General features: G+C 28.5%; 1 protein-coding gene and 1 long non-coding RNA gene across 2 annotated transcripts; both read left to right on the top strand.

Moving 5' to 3' along the window:
• The first annotated feature begins 1731 nt into the window (after positions 1 to 1731).
• Positions 1732 to 8022, top strand: LOC132925374 (peroxidase-like). The gene is made up of 8 exons (XM_060989777.1): positions 1732 to 1984; positions 2192 to 2350; positions 2450 to 2649; positions 4315 to 4922; positions 6763 to 6916; positions 7304 to 7480; positions 7571 to 7760; positions 7829 to 8022. Exons 1-8 carry the CDS (start codon positions 1732 to 1734, stop codon positions 8020 to 8022), a joined length of 1935 nt encoding a protein of 644 aa, XP_060845760.1.
• Positions 8023 to 14598: 6576 nt separating this feature from the next.
• On the top strand, positions 14599 to 23357 carry LOC132927714 (uncharacterized). Its single transcript, XR_009661812.1, has 3 exons — positions 14599 to 14863; positions 22626 to 22869; positions 22956 to 23357. It is a non-coding gene; the product is annotated as an uncharacterized LOC132927714 (long non-coding RNA).
• The last annotated feature ends 630 nt before the right edge of the window (positions 23358 to 23987 follow it).

Below are 23987 nucleotides of genomic sequence, written 5' to 3'. Positions count from 1 at the left end.
TTTATTCCATATTTTCAGAAAAATTGATACATACATATGAACATAAATTGATTTTTTTATTACAATAAAATCCGTTCCCTAGTTATAAATGATTATTTGTGTGAGTGAATTTCAATGCGGGTACCGGCTGGAGCCGCAGACAGATGCCACTCTCGTATCCAAATACACATTATGTCAATAATACGATAATAATAAAAATTCACAAATTTTACGGCAACTTACTTATTGATTTGACAAAATTAAAGTTAGTTAACATTGTCTGATCTTGATTCTAAAAAAAAATATTTAAATTCAGTATAAAAATGTATGTACGATACACGTACGATAATTTTAATTATGATTTGAAAAATTTATATTTTCAAGTTTTTATTAACATTTTATTATAATACAAGATTTAATTTTTAATAATTACTGATCCATAGATAATTTTTTGCCGAGTGAATTTTTTTTTTTTTGAACCAATATCGAACATCTTAAACTAACTTTAATTTTATCAAAATTTTAAGTCTTTTGAATAAAATAAAGTTAACAAAATGACGAAAATTAAACGAATAGGTATAATAACTAAAGCGCGCGGGCTTATAAAAATTATTTTTTGAACATTTAATTAATACAATATATTTAAAAAAATTACGGAACCCTACTATAGATATTATTATCTACTTTTCGTTACTTTCATCATCTTGGTATACCTATGTAATTTATTTCCTCGATTATTGATCTAATATATTATATAAGGTCATATTTGGGAAAACCGTTTATACCTATACATTCTACAAGTATACCAATTAATTTATTTTGATAGTAATCGAAACTATAAAAATATAATAGGTACTTTTTCTTTATATTATAATGGACAATACTACAATAGTATATATTTCAAAAATGTCTAAAAAACAAAAAAATTACCGAAGTGAAAAAATGAAATATGTAATTAAAATTGTAAAGCCTTTAAAATAGAAAAATGTCGAAATATGCAAAAATATGCACTAAAAAAGTTTCATTATTTAAATCGTTATTATGTCATGAAATAAATTTTGTGCTCACTTATAGTATATCATAATATACGATCAACCAGAATAAATATACAAATTGCATACAAATTCGCGCTCTATAGTAATAACTAATAAACCTACATATTAATATATATATAGTTACTAATTACAAATTTTATAAAATGATTTCAGTTTATAATTGGTAGAATGAGTTCCTCGATATACATAAAACTGTTGATTTGTTTGTTGGTATTCTTACCATCGTTCTGTAGAGGATTTAATGATCCTTGTAAGACTCAAGATCGTCACGTTCTTAAACTGTGTGAAACAGGTATACATAATAATTTAAGCCTTATAGTTTTGATTTTACCTATACAAATTGGTTACAACGATATTTATAGTTTCAGCGAAAAAATACAAAAGCTGGTACAGAAATCTTAAAATCTACGAAGTAGAAGAAGAAATCCAAAAAAATATCGAAAGAATTCAACAAATTCGTCTTGCTGAGGATACTTTAATACCGGAAATTAATGATCATTTGAAAATTGAAAGCAGTCCGATTCGTGGACAACTGATCGATTCTCTGCCTTCCAAAGACGGTAATTCAGGATATCGGAATGCTGAACTTCTAATTGCGGTTACACGCAGTATAAAGAATACACATTGTATAAAGTAAAAGAATAAAATAAATATCTTAATGACAATAAAATGAAAAATAAATATTTAATTATAATATATGCATAAACTAAATTATTATTTCAGGCACGGGATTAGTGACAGACAGTGTGCCAGAGATTTATCGAACGTAAATCTAAAAAAGACATCTTTGATTGAAATGTGTTTTTCTGAATATTACAACCTAACTGAGTGCACCGGGAGGAACTTGACGTTTCGTAGTGCTGATGGTTCTTGTAACAACTTAAAACGCACCTACTTGGGAAAGGCAACCACAGCTTATAAACGTTTGATGTTTCCAGCTTACACAGATGGTAATATGTCTTAATTGTTTTTATTTTACTCGTAAACTTGTAATCTTTATATGTATATATTTTTTCTATTAAAAATTTAAGATATTCATCTAACGCTAATTCTTCAAGCACGTACTATGTGCTGTATATATATATATATATATATCACGTATCATAATTTACATTCATGCGGATCTAATGCAGTTGTTTAATCGATTGTTCATACAGGTATTAAAGATATTTCGGAAGAACTGCCCAATCCTAGAAAAATTAGCATGGGTCTTGTCGGCCACGAGCAGTCGCCTGACGACATAAAATCAATGGCAATGGCGTATTGGGGGATTTTCATTGGCCACGATCTATCACGCACGGCAGTTTCTAGCATGGGTAGGATAAAACACACACACACACACACACACACACACATACACACACATTGATTGTAATTATTGAATTATTGTATGCGTATGTATATGAAATCCACAGGGACTAATAACACATTCGTGAGATGTTGCAATAATAACGGATCGCTGCATATTAAAGTGAACGAATACGTTAAGTCGTGCAATCCCATAATTATCCCGGATGATGACGAATTTTATGGACCAAAATTGCAATCGTGCATGAACTACGTGCGTTCAGTGCCGGCGATGCGTCCGGATTGCACATTTGGACCCATGGAACAAGTAACAGCCTTCATTCAGCCATATTATATAACAACCGTATCGATAAACTTTTATATTTTTATTATAAAATTAAAATTAGGTAAATAATTACACGCAATGAAGCTAATTTGAATAAGGACTTTGATGGTGGCTAGAATAGACCAAGTCCCAAGTCCTCATAAAAACGTACCTATACATCATAAAATCACGTATTTTAAGTAAATAATTATAATAATAAAAGTTTTTTTATTTAGCAGTTTTGAAATTATTTGCATAGTATTGTTGTATTAAAGACTAAAGTTATACTGTAACGTCAATTATTAATAAAACGTTATAATAATAGTATTCTAATAAATGTTAAATAATATTAATTTTGCGTAAATTTATAAAAATAATAAATAAATAATGAAAAATATAATAAATTAAAATAATAGTTTATAAATAATACTTATAGTTATGATATAACTATATAAATTTAATAAATTTAAATATTTACCTCATTTAACAATAATCATCTCTTTATAAATAATAAGTTATCAGACAGCTGTCATAGTATTATAGTAATTAGATAATGTGTTTATATTTGGAATAATTATAATTACAATTTTAGATAGGTATATACTCGTATGATTGCCGATTGGTTGTATTACATTTTTTGTGATATGTAATAACTAATAACACTAATAAGTAATAACTAATAATTTTAATATAATATTTTTTTGTATTATAATTACTTTACAGTATACAGTTAATATTTTAGTTTCGTATTTATTTTCGTCGTAATTTTCTTATAAACTTATCCTTATGGTCAATACATATTACATTATTTTCCTAACACGTGTCGGTGAATGTATATAAGTAATGAAATCATAAAAGAAATTAAGCTTAATGTGCAGTTATTATATAGTCAATCTAATATTATTTAATAAATAAATATTTATAATATCTCCATAAACATTATATTTTTATTTTCAACTGTTATATTGGTTAAAAGCTCTTAAAGTTGTTCTAAAAATCAGTTATTCGGAGATCTGTAGATTGAAACAACGCAATAAATGAACTTGTATAATGTAATATTTGTTTTTTAAAATTAGTTTCATCAAACAAAACTATTAACTTCTATATATGAAAATAGCAATCGTTTATTATAAAAATTATAACTCCATTATTTTTTATTTAGATTATTAAATAATATAGGTATGAATTAATTGATAATTATTTAAAAATAGCTACGTATTTTAGATTTAAATATACATATCGTCCATTTTTTTCTTTTGAAAATTTATCATGTGATTACTGATTAGTATTAGTCTAAAAATCAAAATGACGGGATAATTTTATATATAATATGTTTAATATTCGTATTCATGCAGTTTTAGATATGATTTGATATAAATGACATTTAGGTGATAACTGAATTTTGATGAGTTATTTTTAATTTCTTTATCATAATACATAATGTAAATAATTGTACACTTTGATTAATATATGTTTTGTTTTTACGTTTGTGATAATATAATAATTAAAAAAGTGAAACTGTCTACATAAAACTGTGTGCATCAGGTGGTGCAAATATTTCTAGCACTCGAGTGTCGAGAACTAACAGTGCAAATTCACAAAAATCAAAGAAAATAACAAATTTAAAAATTCTTGCCGATTAATAATTAAAACGTTTATGTTTCGTAGATGAACCAAGCTACTCATTATTTAGACGGGTCGATGATATACGGTTCGTCGGTGGAACAGACGATGGCATTGAGGACCATGAAGGGCGGTTCATTGAACATGGAGAAGTTTGTATTCGTGTTATCTATCCCGTCCGGAGAAGAGAACAAGTACTCAAACTTCAAGAACCGAACCGTAATAGATCCGCCATCGCAAACCTTGTCTTACATGCCGGTGGGATCGGAGGCGTGTCAGTATGGCAACGGCACGTGCTACAAGGCCGGCGACACCCGGGCAAACTCACTTCCCCAACTGACGGTCTTGTACACGTTGTGGGCAAGGCAACACAACGAGTTCGCGAGAGAATTAGAACGGCACAACGGGCACTGGAACGACGAACGGATTTTCCAAGAGTCCAGGAAATTGGTGGTGGCGTGCATACAGCACATCACATACAACGAGTGGCTGCCAGCGCTGCTCGGCGAAAACTACACTAGGCAAAACGGACTGGAAATGGTGAACGATTGGTTCTACGATACGTACGACGAGACCATCGACCCGACCGTGAGCAACAGCTTCGCGACCGCGATACTGCCGTTTGCCAATTCCATGTTAAGCGACAACATCAGGTTCGTACACACCGGAATACCGGACGTGATGTTATACTATTATTATTGTGATTGGTGTATGGTTAGATATGGCTATTTCGGGATGATGATTTTAAAAACAGTTCTGAACAATTGTTGTTCAAAAATATTTCTTTGCGGGCATATAATATACTTTAGAATTTAGAGTGTTTACACCAATGTGAGCAATAATACGAAGTTATTTTATTTCAACCTAGTGAATCCGTTATCGGCTTTTGGTTTTTAAACGGTGACCTGTATATACTTTTAAATATTTTCTTAAATTTTAAGAATTTTATTTTAAGAATTTTTACTACGAGTATAATATGACAATATAACGTATATTGACTATTGAATGAATAAATTATGTTATTTAAGTATCTATATTCTATAAGCATTTAATTTTAGTTAAGTTACAAATTTACGAATGTAAGGAAGTACACATTGCCAACTAAATGCCCTCTTATCAACAATTTCTACATACAAATGTAAGGTGAAACGTAATATTATATAATAACTAAAGACCGGATTCAATTGCACTAAAAATATGCCAAAATTGCAATGAAAATAATACAATAATTGCATAATAAAATCATATAATTGCTATTTGCTTCAAAAATGTACAAATTGCATTATAAAATGTATTCTTAAAACATTACAAAATGTTTAATTATTATTTATTTTCTTACAAACATGATAGACATTTACAAATTATAAAATAAAGAAGTTCTTGGAAGTATTTAATAATTAAAACATATTATTTATTTATAATTCTTTATATTTGTTGATTCAAGATGGAGCTTTTAAGAAGGCTTTTTTTCCTAAAATAAATAAATAAAATGTTCAAAATTGTGAACATTTATAAATTAATACCATTGTTAATTAATTTATTTATGTCTGGATATAATTCACAATTTTTTTCTTATACTCTGTTAACTGCATGCCCCAAACACGGGATATGAATTAATTTTGAATAAAATATTTTTAATGTTTTCGCTGCTTTCACCATATAAGTACCAGCATCACTTATAAAAAGTAATACTCTTTGTTCGATACCGGGAAATATTTTTAAAGAAAAATTTACAAATTGACAAATAGTTTCATTGGTGCCCACTAGTTATTTACATGAAATTAAATATGAGTTTCCTGTGTTTCCAATGTTTCTATCTAATTTACTAATTAATAAATTAGCAATACTCAAACCTAAATAATAATTTTTACATACATTTTTCTGTAATTATTTACGTAAATTAATTATAAAAATATATAAAAATATTTTATAGATAAATAATAATAAATTATTGTTATAGATACCATTAATGACCCATAGAAGTCCATATCGCACGTATATCTATATTTATATATTACACCTTTATATTTCTTAGATCTTATAATCTAATCAATAATGAAAATCCATATAATAATGTTATTATTTTTATATTATACAATTAGTTAAGAAATATTTATTTGTACATTTAATTACATAAAATATACAAAATTGCAATAAATTGCAACATAAAATTAAATAGAAATACTGTAATTAATACAAACCGTGTACATATTTGATTAGATTCGAATTATTTGATGATACAAATAAGTTGCAATATCAATTAAATCCGGTCTTTAATAATAACACTACCATATAATAGCACTTCTTTATTTCGTTTTAAAATATTTATGTATTATGTAGAAGTAAATATAATTGTCCACCTCAAATTTGATTATTAAATGCGTAAAAATGTATTGGGATACTCCGTGTTTTGGATAAAAAAATTTTTATCATTTATCATTTAGTAATATACTTACAATGCTAGTTCTTATTTGTGTGCATGTTTTTGTTAAGTTTATACACGGAAAATCGACAGATCAACAGAAGTTTTTCGCTAAAAGAACATTACAACCGGCCGATGTATATAGTGAGGAACTACACGGATGAACTTATCAGAGGACTAACTACGCAGAATGCACAAAAAGTCGATATGCTGTTTACCCCAACGGTAGGTTTAAGGTTTTACGTTATCAACAAGTGTACACCAAAGCGTTCGTTTTGAAATAGTATAGTCGTACACGCTGTTTGTTTTAAAAAAGTGTTACATCAGTGTAAACTTTTTTCACACCGACCCAAGAGCAGGTGTAGCCGGTGTAAGTGTAGATCGTTATAATTTTTCATCAGTGGACAGAAATCAGTTATTAAAATTGAAAACAATTATTAGTTGAAATCTACACCAAAAACGTTTGTTTTGAACACAGATATCTGATCACACCTCTAACACATTACCCAGACACTACACTATCTACACTATTAGTGTACACTTTTTTTCCAAACGAACAAATCTATGTTGTAATGTTTTGTAACATTAGTTACCTATTTAAATTTTTTATAGATAACAAATTACTTATACAGTACACATCCAGATGATTTGTTTGGAATGGACTTTATTAGCTTGGCTATACAACGAAGCCGTGATCACGGTATTCCTAACTATAACAAATTTAGAAAATATTGTGGACTAAAAGAAATAGAAAATATACAAGATTTGTCCCAGATCATGGTGGAAGGAGTGAGTAAAAAAAAAAAAAAAAAAAAATAGAGTAATTTAGTAATAATTTATCCGCTGTACTGATTATTTTCTTTCTGTGTGTTTTTATAGTCAGTTGATAAATTAATTAAGCAATACAAAACTTGGAACCATATAGATTTATTGATTGGTGCATTGCTAGAAAAGCACGCAGAAGGCTCGATGGTTGGCCCAACAATGAGATGTATGATTAGAGATCAGTTTGTAAGAACTAGGGCTGCAGATAGATATTTTTATAACTTACCAAATGTATTCCCAGAAAGTTAGTATTACTGTATTATTTTTAACAAAATTAACTTTATCCTAACTGATCTTTTTTTTAAATTTAAGATCAACTGGAGCAAATTAAAAGTTATAAGCTTGCCACGTTATTTTGTCACCAAGGCAATAATATAACAAGGATGCAGAATCAAGCATTTTTGATACCTTCTTCAACTAATGAGTTGAACAATTGTAATTCAATTAAAGACTTAGATATGGGTCAATGGTTAGAGATGGCTGTTACAACGGAACAACGACCTTAAACCTAATACAAAACATGACATGTTTATTTATAATTTATTAATTAAAAAAAAAAATAATATTAGCATTTAATATTTATTAGTAAATAAGTTTATAAGTTTTATATTTAATAATCAATTAACATTAATTAACCATTACTTAAATTTATAGGTATGTAATGTTTTTATAATACATTTTTTCAAATATATTTAAAGAATACATTTACAACAATTATCATTGTCATATTTAATTAAAAAATACTGCTAGAAAAATGATTCTTACATAAAAATGCATTTAATTTAATTTCTAAAGTAATGGTCAATGTGTAATCATTATTTTTGCCTTTTTTATTCATAAATATACCTTTATTTTATTTTATTTTTTTGTATTTAATTATCATATTTATCATCATAGTTTTATATGCAGGGTGTACCAGGACTATTTAACAAATATAGTAACACTTGTAATGGAAGTTTGTTAAATAGTCTTGTTACACCTTATATATTTATGATACAAATTTATATAAAAGCTTTTAAATAAGTCTCTTTGTTGGTGTTATGCTTATATTTACCTTTAATAGATAGGTATGCGTATCAGTTAGACGTACTTACTTATTATAACTTTATTTAGTGTTTATCAAAGTAGGTATCTATCTATAAATTAAAATGTATTTTTGATGAATATTTGATTTAAGATTATTTGTCAATAAATGATTTTTTTTTACATTTTAAGTGTTATCAAGTTCATGCTTCTTTCAAATTCAAACCTTACTTATAAAGATATGAAAGTATATCGACTTTATAGGCGTAGACCGGTCGCTACGGTGCCTGTACGTTGTACCGGCGACCGTTGCGTACCGTGTCAGTACAGTATAGTAAATAATATTTTTATAACTTTTCAAGTTGTTTATAAAATTTGAAAGGTGTTTGAGCCACTAAATATTATTTAATAAATTCTTATAATTATTTTGAGGTACAAATGTTGTCGCAGCACAGACAATTAATAGTTTTAATAAAGTCTAGTGGAATATCTATTTGTGATATGACATAAATTTGTAATAGTAAATATTAAATAAAATGCAAATATTTGTTTCTTGGTGGACTGTATGTTTATATAATATGATAAAATAATCGGCTGTCTTAGCCATGCCATGATGACAATACAATATACAGACAGCTGTTTTAGTCAAGCAATAATATTGTAATGTAAATCAATTATACGTATAATTAGTCAGTGAGGTTATGGTGTTGTGTGGTTCCGGTTATAATTTTAAATACAAAAAAAAAAAATAACAAGTGTAATCCCACGTACACAGTACACACACAGCAGTGTCACTAGACCACATAACTTAGAACTTACAATTCACAATGTACAAACAAATAACAGGGATGTCGCCAAGACAGGAACCCTATGCGTGATACTACTGTTATAAAGGAATCAAACATATGTTGAATTCACACACTAAGGTAAGCTAATAATTGCTGTCTGTTGACCACCCCAAAACCATTTGAACATGTCCTGAACTTTATTGTTGTCTATTTTTTTATTATACCTGCAGTGAATATAAAATTGAATATATGTATATTTTTTTAATTTTTAAAATATAACGTTCCTCTACAATCTACACAAAAAAAAAAATAAACAATCAGTAAATAGGTTCAAAATAAATAAGTATAATATTTGGTAGGATTGAAGTAGAGAAACTGACCAGTGACCAGTAATAGGACACTCAAGCAATAATTTTGTAGGTATGTACTGCAAAAAAAAAACAAATTGTTAATTTGTAATACATTTAAGATAGAAAACTTCAATAGATGACTACATAGTACATCTTTAAAACATAATTTTTTACAGCATATTTAGTGCATTATTATAATTACAAGTATTTTGTCGCCACCCGTCGGATTATGTCATTATTGATCAGCTAACACAACATGGTTAATAATTCAATGTTTATAATGTTGTATACATTAATACACGGTATGCTAAATACTGTATAAACGATATTTGTACGTAAGTAAATTTATGCAATACGATTAAAATGTGTATAGGTAATAATATATTTTCATATTAATCTTACTGTTACTAAAACAGTTTTTCTAGCGTATTATGTGTATATTTTTTTCTGTTTCTAAATAAAGTAAAAATAAAATAAGAGATTATTTTTTTATTTTCCTATAAATAATAATTTATTATTTCCAAGCTATATTTCCAAGGTATTGTATAATACCTAATATTTAATATGTATTTTAAAAAGTAGGATGTAAATTTAAATCAAGCTATGCTGTATAAAAGTTTTTGTATTTTATACATTAGTATGCATATTAAAGTGATTAGGAGTGTTAGTCAATTATAGTAAGTTGTAAGCGCAAAGCGAGTAGCCAGCAATTTATTTTAGTCGCAAAAAAATGGTTTAAAAATTAAAAACGTCAGTACCTAACACATTTTTCTTTCAAATAGATAATATATTTAAATAAAGGTAATACATAATAATACAATATTCTTTTCAGTTTCACATGCATAGGTATCATATTAGTTTTTATCTGTCTGATTATTATTTATTTCTGTATATATTTAATTAAAAATTGGTCGGTGGGCACCATAGGCCGGGCATAGGCGGACATTTGATTGCATTTTTAGGGGGGCTATAATAATCCAATGCAAAGTGATCCTTACCCCCTTTCAATAAACAAGTATAACATATCATTTTAGATTTTGGGGGCTAAGCCCCTTCCCTCCAATGTCCGCCTATGCAGTGAAACATAATTATTTGTTATTGATATTTGAAGAAATTCTAATTTGGACGAAATTACGCGTTTTATGATGAATAATAATAATATGTTAATTATTCTGTTTTAAATCAAAAACATTAAACGTGCCTCATGGGTAAATAAATGCAATATTTTCAAAAAAATATATCAATCTACCGTAACACTATAAGTAAAATAAAAGATTTTAATGACTATAGAAAAAAAAATATATCATAAAATATACTTTGTGATAGACTGACAGATCGTTTCCAGTAGGGTCGGGCTGGCTCACTGCAGGCCTATAATTGTTCTGTAGAATAGTAGGCCTTTGTAGTACGAGGCCCCCTTCATCAATACCTAATCTCCAATAAGAGGACTTAATAAAACATTGCATATTATTTGCATTTCTAAAATCTTTAATATTCTCATCCGTGATATCTGGACTTGATAATAGAGAACGTACCATAAATCGATTGGTCCGTGGTTTGAATTTAGAAGTAGCTATAACATGCAGTATCCGGTATCCGTCCCTGACGCAACATATTTATATCAATGTGTTTTGTTCTGATCATCTAACGGTCTATTAGAAACAGATAAATAAAACGGATTAATCGTCAATCGTATATTATTAAATATAATATAAAATAATATCTTGTTATTATTACATGAGTATTAACCACTAAACATTATTTATTTTGTTTCATATTTTTTATATCATAAATTATATAAGATTTATAGTGAAAAAATAATTTAATTTATTAAGTCAATATTAATAACTTTTATTCAATAGAGTAAAATACAGTATACAAAAAATTGTTCAGGTATATATGTGCTCTACTTCTACAATTAAACAATTTGATGAAGATAATAATAGTACCGATGTTAGTAAAATAATAAATTTTAATTTTCGGTGTGAAAAGAATCTTCAGCATTTTTTAACAAATCTGCACTGTCAATATAAAGTATTTTTATTCATACTTATAAAGTTATATTCAAATATGTTTGTTACCTATGCTGCATTATTTATAATATATATGTATTTGCTATTCACATATACTATGTGTTTTAATAAAATTGGTTTTAATTCTATAATGGTGCTGCAGTAGTATTTGTATTGGGACCAGACTATTTTACTTTTACCCATATTAAACGGTGTCTGGTGCCCACATTAAGCGGAATTCACTGTACTTAATTTGTATATTTTCTTATGAATTAAATATGCCATAATTTAAATGTTAATGCCCTAAGGTAATGCAATGACAATGTAGCAGTTTACAGTGTGATATTCAATCGATCAATCATTTATTCTGAAAATGTCAATTTCGTCATCACTATTTGCTACGCAATATCTAATAAACAATTTGAACGAAAGTTTCTTTTGAATCTCAAAACAACCATGTTTCTGTCATAATATTTTGATGTATCGTACTCCTTTTAGTTTTATCGAAAGACAAGAACATTTTCAGATCTATCTAAGTTGCTATACAATTAATTAGATACAGGAGTGAATCTAGAAATTAAATAAGGGGGGGGCTAAATAAAAAAATTACTTCAAGCGTTTAAAAGCGTATAGGCATTGGGTTTAAGTTTTGAAATATTTTAAGTAGGTACCTAATAAGGCTTAAGGGAGGGGCTCCAGCATGCATACTATTGCATAGCCCCCCCTTGTATCCGCCCCTAATTGGATATATTTTATAAAATATATTAGATAGGTAGTACATTTATTATATAATAATAATTAATAATATATTACATACTACGACTACTACACAATGCGTTGTCGGTTGCTACCACAGATATTGATTTATACATATCTGTGGTTGCTATACCTACTCGAACTATTAACGCGCGCTCGTCTGCATGGGACCCTGGTAGTTAAGACCCACGAAATGGCGGACGGTGTGACGTGATGACGCTACACCGAGAATACACGCTACACCGAGTATACAGCGTATACAGCACGTTATAACGCGTTATACAACGTTCGATAGGCGTTCTGCGCGTCGTAGTCGCGGGAGAGGTATTTAATTTAAATTTAATTTGTCATGTATTATTATTTTATTTCGCAGACAATTATTACTATATTATTATTATTTTTATAATTATTATTTAGCGTCAACGTAGTCGATCGTTGCGAAAATATTGTCACCCGTGTATTTCTTATATGTACCACTGTACTACGCTCATCGCTCATAGCGCAAGTCACAAACCATTTCTAAATAAAACTCCTGTTTACTTGAATACTATTTTAATTTCATAAAGCATACAATCCAAGCCCGGATTAAGATAATTTTAGGGGCCCATGACCATAATCAAAATATTGGTGACCCAAAAATAAAAATATTTCAGACAAAAAAAAATTGTATTTATAAATTTATTTCTTACTTTTTTAAATACAAAAATAAAAATGTTATTTGTATAAATAATTGTACATGTTTCTTTTGATACAAAAAATATATTACTATTATTATATCCAAATATTTCTGATTTAATAAAAAATAAAAAAATGTACTATTCGCCAGGGGCCCACTATTGTTTGATATCCGTTGTGGGCCTAAAGCCATGGCCCTCCCTTACTCCGGGATTGATACAATCTGTTATACAACATAGCTCGAATTATATTTATAACCAAATTACTTTTTAAAATGTATGTAAAATAATACATTTATTACGATTAAATAATTTTTTTCATAAACGTGTTGTATCTTTTACATTATAAGTTTATAACTTATAGGTGAGCAAAAGTACTTTTCGTAAAATAGTGTTTTATTCTTCTTTGACATATTACCTATATAGAAAAAAAAACCATCTTATTGGTGTGCGCATAGCGTAAACATTATAAATATGTTTGCGATTATTCCACTGAAATATTTATAAATTTATAATATCCACATGTGCCCAGTATGGCAGTATGTTTGTATTTTTTTTAAATTTTTAGTTTCAGTATTAGATACTTATGAGGGACATTATATTACATTTTCAAACCTTGGTTATAAAATTAAAGATTTTTTATTATGGTTGATATTTGTAGTTAGTAGTTTTCGTGATTCAAATGCATATAATTAAAAATTATGCCAACGTTTTTTTATTAAAATATAAGAACAACTTTTAAAAGATCTTGTATTTAATTTTAAAAAATGTTGACCCAGCAGATATTTTTTGATAGGCATTTATTGAAAAAAAAAATTACTCATGCTTATAAATAGTTGTAAGAATTGTCAAAATATTTTGAAAATGTCTAATTTTTACGGTTATTCGCTTTAAAGTTAAAAAACAATGTGGATTTGTGTAAAAATTCTGGTTTTTCCTTAATTTTGTTTTTTTTTTGATTATTTTGTAAAAGTAAAATACTAGTAATTTTAAACTTTTTAAAATAAAAACTAGATCCGACTTACAATATAAATCTACTTGAAAAATTAAAAATTGATCCGTGTATGTGTTACGAGTAAAGTACAAAAAGTGAACATTAGTACACTACTTGTACATATTGGATAGGTAAAGTAAATGCTAATTGCTGGCGACCATTGAATTAGCTCCGAATATTATTTCTTAAAATATAAAAATTGAAAAAATACGCGACTTTAATATTTATAGCAACAGATAACTGCTTGCAATTATATAATAGATAACGTTGAAAATTATATTGAAAATAATTTTATTAGGTATTTTCTATTTATAAAACGTTTATTCCGTTTATTTCCGAGTAATACTCTGGTATTTTACACATTATCTACGATTGATTGGGTAAAGTGCTTTGATAAAATGTATACGATAAAATAACGATTGTAGATAATTGTTTTTGATGAAACACACGGAATAATATTTAGCACAGTACCGTCAGTACCTACTAGTTCGTCTTGATGCACACGTCGTGCATATAGGTTTTTAAAATGACTTTACGCGAAAGATTTCACGAGTGTTTTTATAAATTATTCAAATAAAAAAAATATTAATTCAGTTTTTTTTATTGGCTGTTAAGTATAATGAAATAGTTTCGGAAATTAAAAATGTGAGATCAAGTGGAATAAAAGTAACAAGGCATATCAGATTTTGAAAAGGTACGACCTCATTACTATTGAAGAAGAAAATAAATTAATATTGCTGTTATTGGAAGGTAAAGCAAACATTTTGTACTATATGACTGTGATTAATACTAATAATATTTTAGTATTTTAGCCTATTTAATTTGTAATAATGTGTTTTATTTGTATAATTGTAAACACATTTCTGCAGTAGAGAAAAATCTTTTGATTTTCATCAATAATAACTTTTCTGTTAGGAAAATTAATTTAAGCAGATTTAGGTTTAAAAAGTAAAAATTCCCAGTACTTGATAATTGAAAGAAAAAATAGGTAACTGCTCTGCTGTACAGCACTAATACAGTAATACAGTATAATAGTATAAACTATAAATAACATACATAATTTGTGTTTTTAAAATGTCATTAAGTGTAAAAATGTAATAATATATTATCTCATAGTTTCAAATTATCATGAATAATATTTTTGAATTACAACAAAATTATTAGTTTTTATTATTCATTTAAATATAAAATCCAAACATTGAACTCAATTATTAATAATATATCTCGTAATATATTATATAGATATAAAAAAGATTTTTAGATTTTTTAGTTGCAGCATTAACTACTTAACAGGAACTTTGTGTTACATTTTAATTTTCAAGTTTTAATTATTAAAGTTAAAAATTTTATTTTATAATTTATTTTTAATAAACAATATTATGAATACAAAATAATTCGCAAATGATCGTGATTTTGATTTATACGTATTATCAAATTTCGTACCCCAAATGCTTATAAAAATTAAATTTAACTTTTACATTTTTATATAGCCAGAGCTAAAACTTATTAAGAACCTTTAAATTTTCGCTGTTGGATGAGTAAGAAATTTTGTTTAATGGTACTAGAAAATATACTAATAATATTTTAAGTTCTATATAATAATTAATATCTCAAAAAGAACCAAAATATTTTGAAAATTATGCATCATTATATTATTTGTAGATCTTAGTAGTTCTACACTTGTTAAGAATTTTTAGCTATAAAATAATTTGCAAATGTTTGTGGTTTTAGTAAATTTGGTTAAAATGTTAAGTTTAAACGCTTATATAAAATTATATCGTAACTAATGAATTCAATTTCCTAGAAAAATCAATTTTAATTAAAGATAAATTACCGGTCAATTTACCATTTATATTTTTACCTTAAATATTAGCATGTGACACCTCAAATTAAACGTCTTAACGAGGTGAATATTCAAATAGCATATCACATGCCCACAACTACTGATAGTGTATTAACATAATATATATCTACAAGTACCTATATGCTATTAATAAATTTTATTTTATTATTAAATTATAATAGTAACTATTTACCTATATATATATATATTATATGGGTATAACTAGAGAAAAATTAAAATAAATTAAAAACTAGAATTTATTTTGATTTTTGATGTTAATGTTATATAGGTACTTATTACTTAATGAATCTGATTTAATTAATTTGCAATTTATTTTATAGGTACATTTTTAATATTTATGTACATATAAAATAACTTAAAATATAAAATATAAAAGTCAATAATACACTAAAAGGTACATAATATAAAGTCATTCATTAAATTTATAATACCATTAACTTCCTACTATTCAGTAAATAACAAAAATAAGCGTTACAATAATTATAAGTTCACGAAAGAGGCAGTGAAGAGTTCCTGGGGGGTGTCCTTATGGGTGACATACAAAAATTAACAAAATTTATCAAATTTACAGAACTTACAGTAAATTGACGTAAATTTTTCTCGGTAAATTATCCCCCTAAAAAAATTACATACATTTTACATCTCTAATTTTAATATAAACGTATCAAATATATCCAATTTACCATCAGAAACTATTCTCAATGTTGAACATCGAAATTTTTTTTAATTTACGGTATCGTCTACACACTTTTCGACTTGTCTATTTTTATTTATTTTTTAGTTTATTTGCTTAGTCAACAAATTTAAAAATTGATCACAAAGTTCTTTTTAATAGTAGTTTGATAATAGTACCTAGTATGAATAATACATGTATTCGGGACTCAACCCTCTCCAAAAGTCTAAACCAAAATTTATATTTATAGCCAAATTAAAATGTATTATACTATAATAATAAAATGATTATATTTATATAAGATCCCAGATTATATTATACCTAAAAAAAACCTTAGATTAACTGGAAAAAAAATTTAGTTTTTAATAAATAAATATACATAAATCTTAATTTGTATTAATAAATAAATTTTAACAGTAGTTGGACACAAATGTTCTTCTCCCATTCCACCCATGTCCCGTAGAAACAATTTGAAAATACGCCACTGCATGTAAATACATAAATTATCAACTTTGAATAACAACTGGCGGAACACTTACCCTCATACACAATGCTATATGCTTCCCTTTGTGGATCTGTTTACTTGTTATAATACAATAGTATTATTTCGACGATACTGCGCCTTTATATGCTATATTGGTGTGCAGTGGCCAGTGTCGGCCTGGCATACCAAAGGCCCATGGATCAGTTTTTTTAAGGGGCCCCCAAAAAATGTACACTGTTTTTTGTTGAAACATTATTTTAAGATACTTCTTTAAATATAGGTACTTTACATTTTTTCCAATATGGATCATAATATATACTTAGAAGTTATGTTAAAGTTATTTACTGTATACCTACTAAAGACTGCAATTACTGAATTACCTACCTAATGCATTAACTTTGTTTTTAAATTTTTTTATATTTAAATTTGTTATAATAATTTTGCATGATTGCAATAAACATATTTTATTTGTTTCAATTTTTTATATTATAATTTTTTTTAACTGTGCAAATATCAATTGCACTAAATCATCCTTTATAGGTATATTCATATCTTTAAGACTGTGAATTTGCAAAATTCTATTGTTATTATTAAAATGGCAGTGTTGTTTAAAATTTTAGTCTAAAAAAACAAGAAATTCTTATTCACTGCATACACAATATCCAAAATAAAACCCAAAAAAGTCTTAATCAACATATTTAAAACTTACTTTTCGTACTATTCGCAGCAATCTTAACACGCTGCACTTGTTCCAGTGTAGGAAAACTTATTTTTTTTTGATGTGGTGATGATTGGATCGCTAATAATGCTTTTTTATTTCTTTCTGCCTTTTTTGCGGCCCCAGATTTATATATACGTTTCATGTTCATAAATTAATTGCACACATTCACGGTAAATAAATTAACAATAGACAACAGTATAACATCAAATATAGGTATCGCATAACAATTAACAATAACCGACAGCACGCGAGTACACGACTACAGCAGTCTGATTAAAAAAATAACAAATCAATAATCATAGCTGCGTACGTATTATCCTAGTTATATTAGTCGACAATATTTTTATAAATAACTATGGTCGATGGGTGCGAGAAAAACAATTTAGCTTTTACATTTTTAAATATTTTAATTAATTTATATAAAACATAATAAAATTAATAACTATTTGAAATTCTATTTTTAACTTGTGTTACAATAAGTTGTCAACAAGTACGGACTGGCCGAACACAAGCCGATCCCGCATTTTAATATAATCAGAAATCTGGCTTTTTATGTTTAATAATATTACATACTTATTACTTATTAGCCATTAAGTAATATTTTAATTTATAATTTCAGAATAATAATATTAATAAATATATATTTTATACGAGCAGCGGCCCACCGGGAAATTTCCGGTATCCCGGTTTTGTCCAGTCCGCCACTGTTGGTGTGCGAATAATCGACGCCTTAAGGCCTTAAAGCTTTAATTCGGTTACACATTACGCGTTTTATGCGCTATATCGTATGCGATTTACCGCCTATAAAATTATACATGCGCGTCTAGAATTTATTAGCAATAGCAATTTATACAATTTATACAACTATAAGGTAGGTACTATCTAGTTATCTTATCGTTATACGGCTACCACACGATTATTGACATCGATCAATATATCATACACACATATATATATAGATAATATATACAGAATATAAATAACTGAAAAGTTCACTGGCCACTGCGGTTAAAAATAAAATTATGATTTTAGTTGGTAGTGATATCTCACAGGTGGATCTAGGACAATTGGTCCCCGCGAAAAAATATCGTGTGCGGACAATTAGTCCCCGGCTTAAAAGTTAAATACAAAATATTTTTTTATCATTAAACATTCTTTAAAATGTATTTTTAATAATATAATACTTTTAGAATATAATAATATTAAAAAAAAAATAAAAATTAACATAATAATATAATAATAAATTAATAAATAATATTATTATAGTCGAATAAAAAATAATTCAAATATAACATAATAGTTACAATTTATGAAAATCTCGAAAGATCATCTTTTGAAAAGTTATTATCAAAATTATTACAAATAGAAACAATGTTTATTTCCTTGTCGCTTAAAAGTTTCAAAAAATTATTTAAAAAAAATATCATTATTTTTGTCAACGATATCATTGTTGTTGAATTAATTATTTGTATCGATTCAATAAAATTATAAATATTTGGATGTTTAATTCTAACAATATTTTTAAATTTATTATTTAATGCATCAGATTTTGTTGTTAAAAATACATAGTTTGTTTAAATTGTATATTGCTTCAAAGCTTAAAATTGAATGCAAGGTTATTCTAAAAGTATTATGTTATTGAAAAAACATTTTAAAGAACGTTTAATGATAAAAAAATATTTTATATTTAATTTTTAAGCCGGGGACTAATATTCCGAGTATAAAATTATGACGGGGACCGATTATTCGCATACCCTCACAGGTATAACATATGTAGTGTATATAACATACAAGATACCTAAAACATACATATACATTTTTTCGCTGTTATGGAATGATTCAAAATTAAATCAGAAAAAAATCAGCACACACTTGTCTTGTAGTGAACAATTATATCCACTTATTATTTTTTTATTACTACATAATATTGCTGAACAGTGTATAAAATGGACGAAATCACTATGATCGTTGTAAAGTGGTTTAATTGTTTCGACGATATACTGCGCCTATACATGATAAATGATAATATGTATTACAGTTATATGGTTTTCCTGAAAAAGTGCCGCAAATAAAATCCTAACTGCTGTGTTTGAAGCGGCGACGACATATACATAGGTATATATAGGTATATATATAACATATAGGTAACTACAATGTATTGTACACATGTCACATTATTATTATTATTGTACAAGTGTACAACAATAATTATAATAATCTAGACTAGCATCCCTTTGACGTATTATACCTATATATATATATATATATATATATAACCATTAACCAACATAGGTAACCACAAATTTTACGAGATCATAATCAATAACCAATAATGATAATAATAATAATATATCAAATATAGGAGTAACTCACCATCTCATTTAAACAGCTTTGATGGGGAATAAATTTCATACTGAAGTTCTGTAATCTATTGAGTTTTGGCTCTAAGTCCACGTAACACCGACCTAAACTTGGGAAGATTAAAGCACCATTAGTTATAACTTATAGGTTTAAATCCCGCGATTAAATTGTGTCGTATGTGTCATCGATGTCGGTGTTGCCGGAATTGGCAGCGGGAGCGGGGACGGCGTTACCGGTGTATTAAATACGAATTGGTTTGTTTTCCGCGGCAGCGACGGCGTCTTAGGTCCAGTCGGGACGTTGTAGGCGGTTTTTACCGCAGACAACCATACTTTTGTCATATCCGGTTGATTTTGATCAGGTCGGCCGTCAGTAGACGTGGGTGTGCTCGGGCCAGCGTATCCATCTAGTCGACCAGCACGGTTGCGGCGCCTTTCCGTATAATCAAGTTCCAGACGTTTTTGCTTTGTCACTGACGCGAACGTATCTTTAGATTTCTGTCTCCCTGGCTCCTGGCTCACTCGTGGACCGGCGTAAGATTGGTGAGTTTTTTTGTGTTCGTCCAGCTGCCTGTTGCTGTTGGCCAGTTCCCGGAGCGACCACACCACGTACCGGCCATAACGGTGTCCGCGTCACGGTTCCAAGTCCAGTTGATTGTCCACGTACGCGGATGTGCAACATAGGCACCACCGGCGTTCTTCGGCTTGGTCTTCGTGACCCTTCTCGTTGATGCAAGTTCGTTGATCGTAGTTCAATCTATTGTTGCGTTCTATTTGCTCCTTTAATCTTCGTGATGTCTATTGGGCGGCCCGACCGCCAGCTGTGGAATTCTAATGGCATCAGTAAGTGGGTATTGGTGACGTACTCGTACTCGTAACCCAAATCACCTTGGTTCCCCTGTTCTGAAGGCTCCAACTGCATACTCATCCCCCTCAAATCATATTCCTCCGGCAAATCCATCACCGTAATTTCAAAATTTGTTCCAAGTTTGGTGTTGGAAGGCTCCCAGGGATACTGTCACACGATAACACCGCAACTGATGTGTAGCAACTCGTGGTCCGGCTGCCGTTGTTCGTCAATCTCTTTTTTTCGTCGGCGTCGTAACTGAAACACGGTCGAAGACAAAACGCTGTATTGCAATAGCATTTTTTTTCTCGTTGAAAATTAAAATTTTATTATTATTATTTCGAGTACAGTGGACCTATTTTACATACTAATAAATCAATGGATTAAAATTTCTTTACGAAGGATGTATAATATTATAATAATATGAATGCCTACGGTAATATTTAATACGATATCACCTAATAATTTGATATAATATTGATTTAATCATATTACGATTTAATTTGTATAATTAATCAAGATTTAATAATATTAAACCGGCACACGACAGTATATTAGCAATATGTAAAATGAAAACGTTAATATCAACTATTGAAGTATAAATATTATTTTTATTGGCTGAAATACATCATGAATTAGGTTAGGTACTTAAACGCACATTTTGATTTAAGAATATTAAAAAATTCATTCGTTGTGTTAAAAAAACAAATTAAGGAGATTTAAAAATAACATTTTACTATAAAATTTCTTAAAAATCAGCTATTGGTCTATTATCATTCATTCAATATTAATATTTTTAGTTGATTGACTTTGTGTAATATTGTCCATTGAAATTGAATATTAAAATGTATATAATATTTATAAATATTCATTATTATTAATTTTAAAATACAAAAAAAAATGTTCCTAACACAAGGATAAATATTATATTATGAATTATCATGATAAAATAATATTTGATTATTAGAAATTTCAAATAATGGAAATAAAAAAAACAGGTAACTTGTAGGTTTCAAGTGTATATATCGTTGATGAGTACGTATTATATGCCACTGATTATACTTAGGCATCTGTCTACACAGTCTCGACCAATTTTTTTCACCAAATATAAATAGTATGTGCATTTTAAAGAATATACAGTATTATAATATATACATTATCATTGAGAAGTCACTGTAATATATGTTTTACATTTGAATTAAATAATAGATCATTGCATGTAATGAAAATTGATTTTGATCGGAGACAGTCTGTTATCATAATATATTGCCAAGTTAGGTTACCTATAAAATTGTATTATATAATAAGTAATATTTTGTTTTAAATTTATTTTTACTGAAAACATTGCAAATTATTCTGCTAATTATTATAATAGTATAAATAAGTATACTATATTTCAGGGGCGTATTTAGAAATTTTTTTATTACTAAATGGTTTTACGTTTGAAGTATCTATTATATTACAAATATACATGACTCATTATAACTTACTTAATTAGTTTTTTAGACCATTTTTAAGGTAATTTTTTGAAGCTTTTAATGAATTTTTGCATTTTTTTTTTAGTGCATTTTTGGGTGTTTTTTAGCTCATCAACATACCAACTCTATACATGAGTATATATACTCGACAAAAAAAAAAAATTCAAAAACATGAATTGAAACGTTTACACTATTCTTATGCTATATAATTGCACCGTTTCATATCTGTTGTAGTCTGAGTACTCTGAGTGTCATACGACTGATCGACCGAATTTACGTTAAAAAATACGTTTACTGCACGAATAAGACGCATAGAATTATAATAACAGGTAAGTGCAGGTTGTACCTACGCGCTACGCTACAAATTATACTGTCGTAACGTAAAAACAAAATATAATAGTATTTTTTTTAACAGTATGGGAATGTAAAATACAAGTAAAAAAATCAAAACAACCATATAGGTACAAGCAATTTGTTGGATATATTAAAATAATAAATAATAAAAAGGTAATAACAATAATAATATTAATATCATTATGCACGCCATTGAATGAATCAACGCGACGTAAGTATATACTACAATGTCAACAATATTTACAGATAAATTACAGAAGTAAAAAAAATTTAAAATAACCTTATGGGTACGAGCCGGATAAAATATGAAAAAAAAAAATAATACAATTGCTCGCCTGAAATATCGTATACTATGCGATGGTGCACCCCATGCAGTGGATAGTGAACTGTTTTCACCCCATCCCGCATCCGCAATTGTTATCCTTTTCATTGTTGTTGTCTTGTGGCTGGTTGGCCACGCGGTCGCACTTCTTGCAGCGACCTTTATGTTTCCGGACTCTACCTTCGCCGGCTTTATCACTTTGACACCAGTGACACGGCGGGTTTACGCAGAGGGGTTTTAAAAATCCGCTTCTGGCGGCGAGTTTGGCTGAACCGGACGGTCCGTTCCCGATCGTGAGATGTTTAATACGATGCGTACCTCGACAGGTGACCGGCTTATTTGAGCGCGGCAGCGGATGCGGCTCGGGTTGCACCTTCGACTTATGTAGCAGATTTCGGCTTGGGTAGCGTCTGCTGTTCAGTAGCAGCGGCGGTGGCGACGACGACAGTGTCACCACCGACGGGGACGATGGCGGTGATTGCTCTAACGGCTTCTCAAATAGCTCGTTTATGAGCGCCAACACGTCTTTTTTTTTTGTGGCTGCAGTGCGGATGGCCTGCGCTGTTGCCACGGCCGCGGGCGCCGCAATATACCAAAACGGTCTACCTGTCTACGTTGACGAATCCTACACAACGACCAGTCAGCTAGGGGAGGAACGCGATCTGGTTCATCTTGATCGGCAAACACAACTTGAAGTTCGGGGTTGAATCGAACATTTTTCTTTACACTCGTGTTACAATCGCCCATATTTTGATTGTAACGCTAAAGTGT

This window comes from Rhopalosiphum padi, chromosome 3 (genome assembly GCF_020882245.1).
Source record: "Rhopalosiphum padi isolate XX-2018 chromosome 3, ASM2088224v1, whole genome shotgun sequence".
Classification (NCBI taxonomy): Eukaryota; Metazoa; Arthropoda; class Insecta; order Hemiptera; family Aphididae; genus Rhopalosiphum; species Rhopalosiphum padi.
Note: the sequence above shows the minus strand (reverse complement) of the source record. Positions and strands in the feature narration are given on the sequence as shown.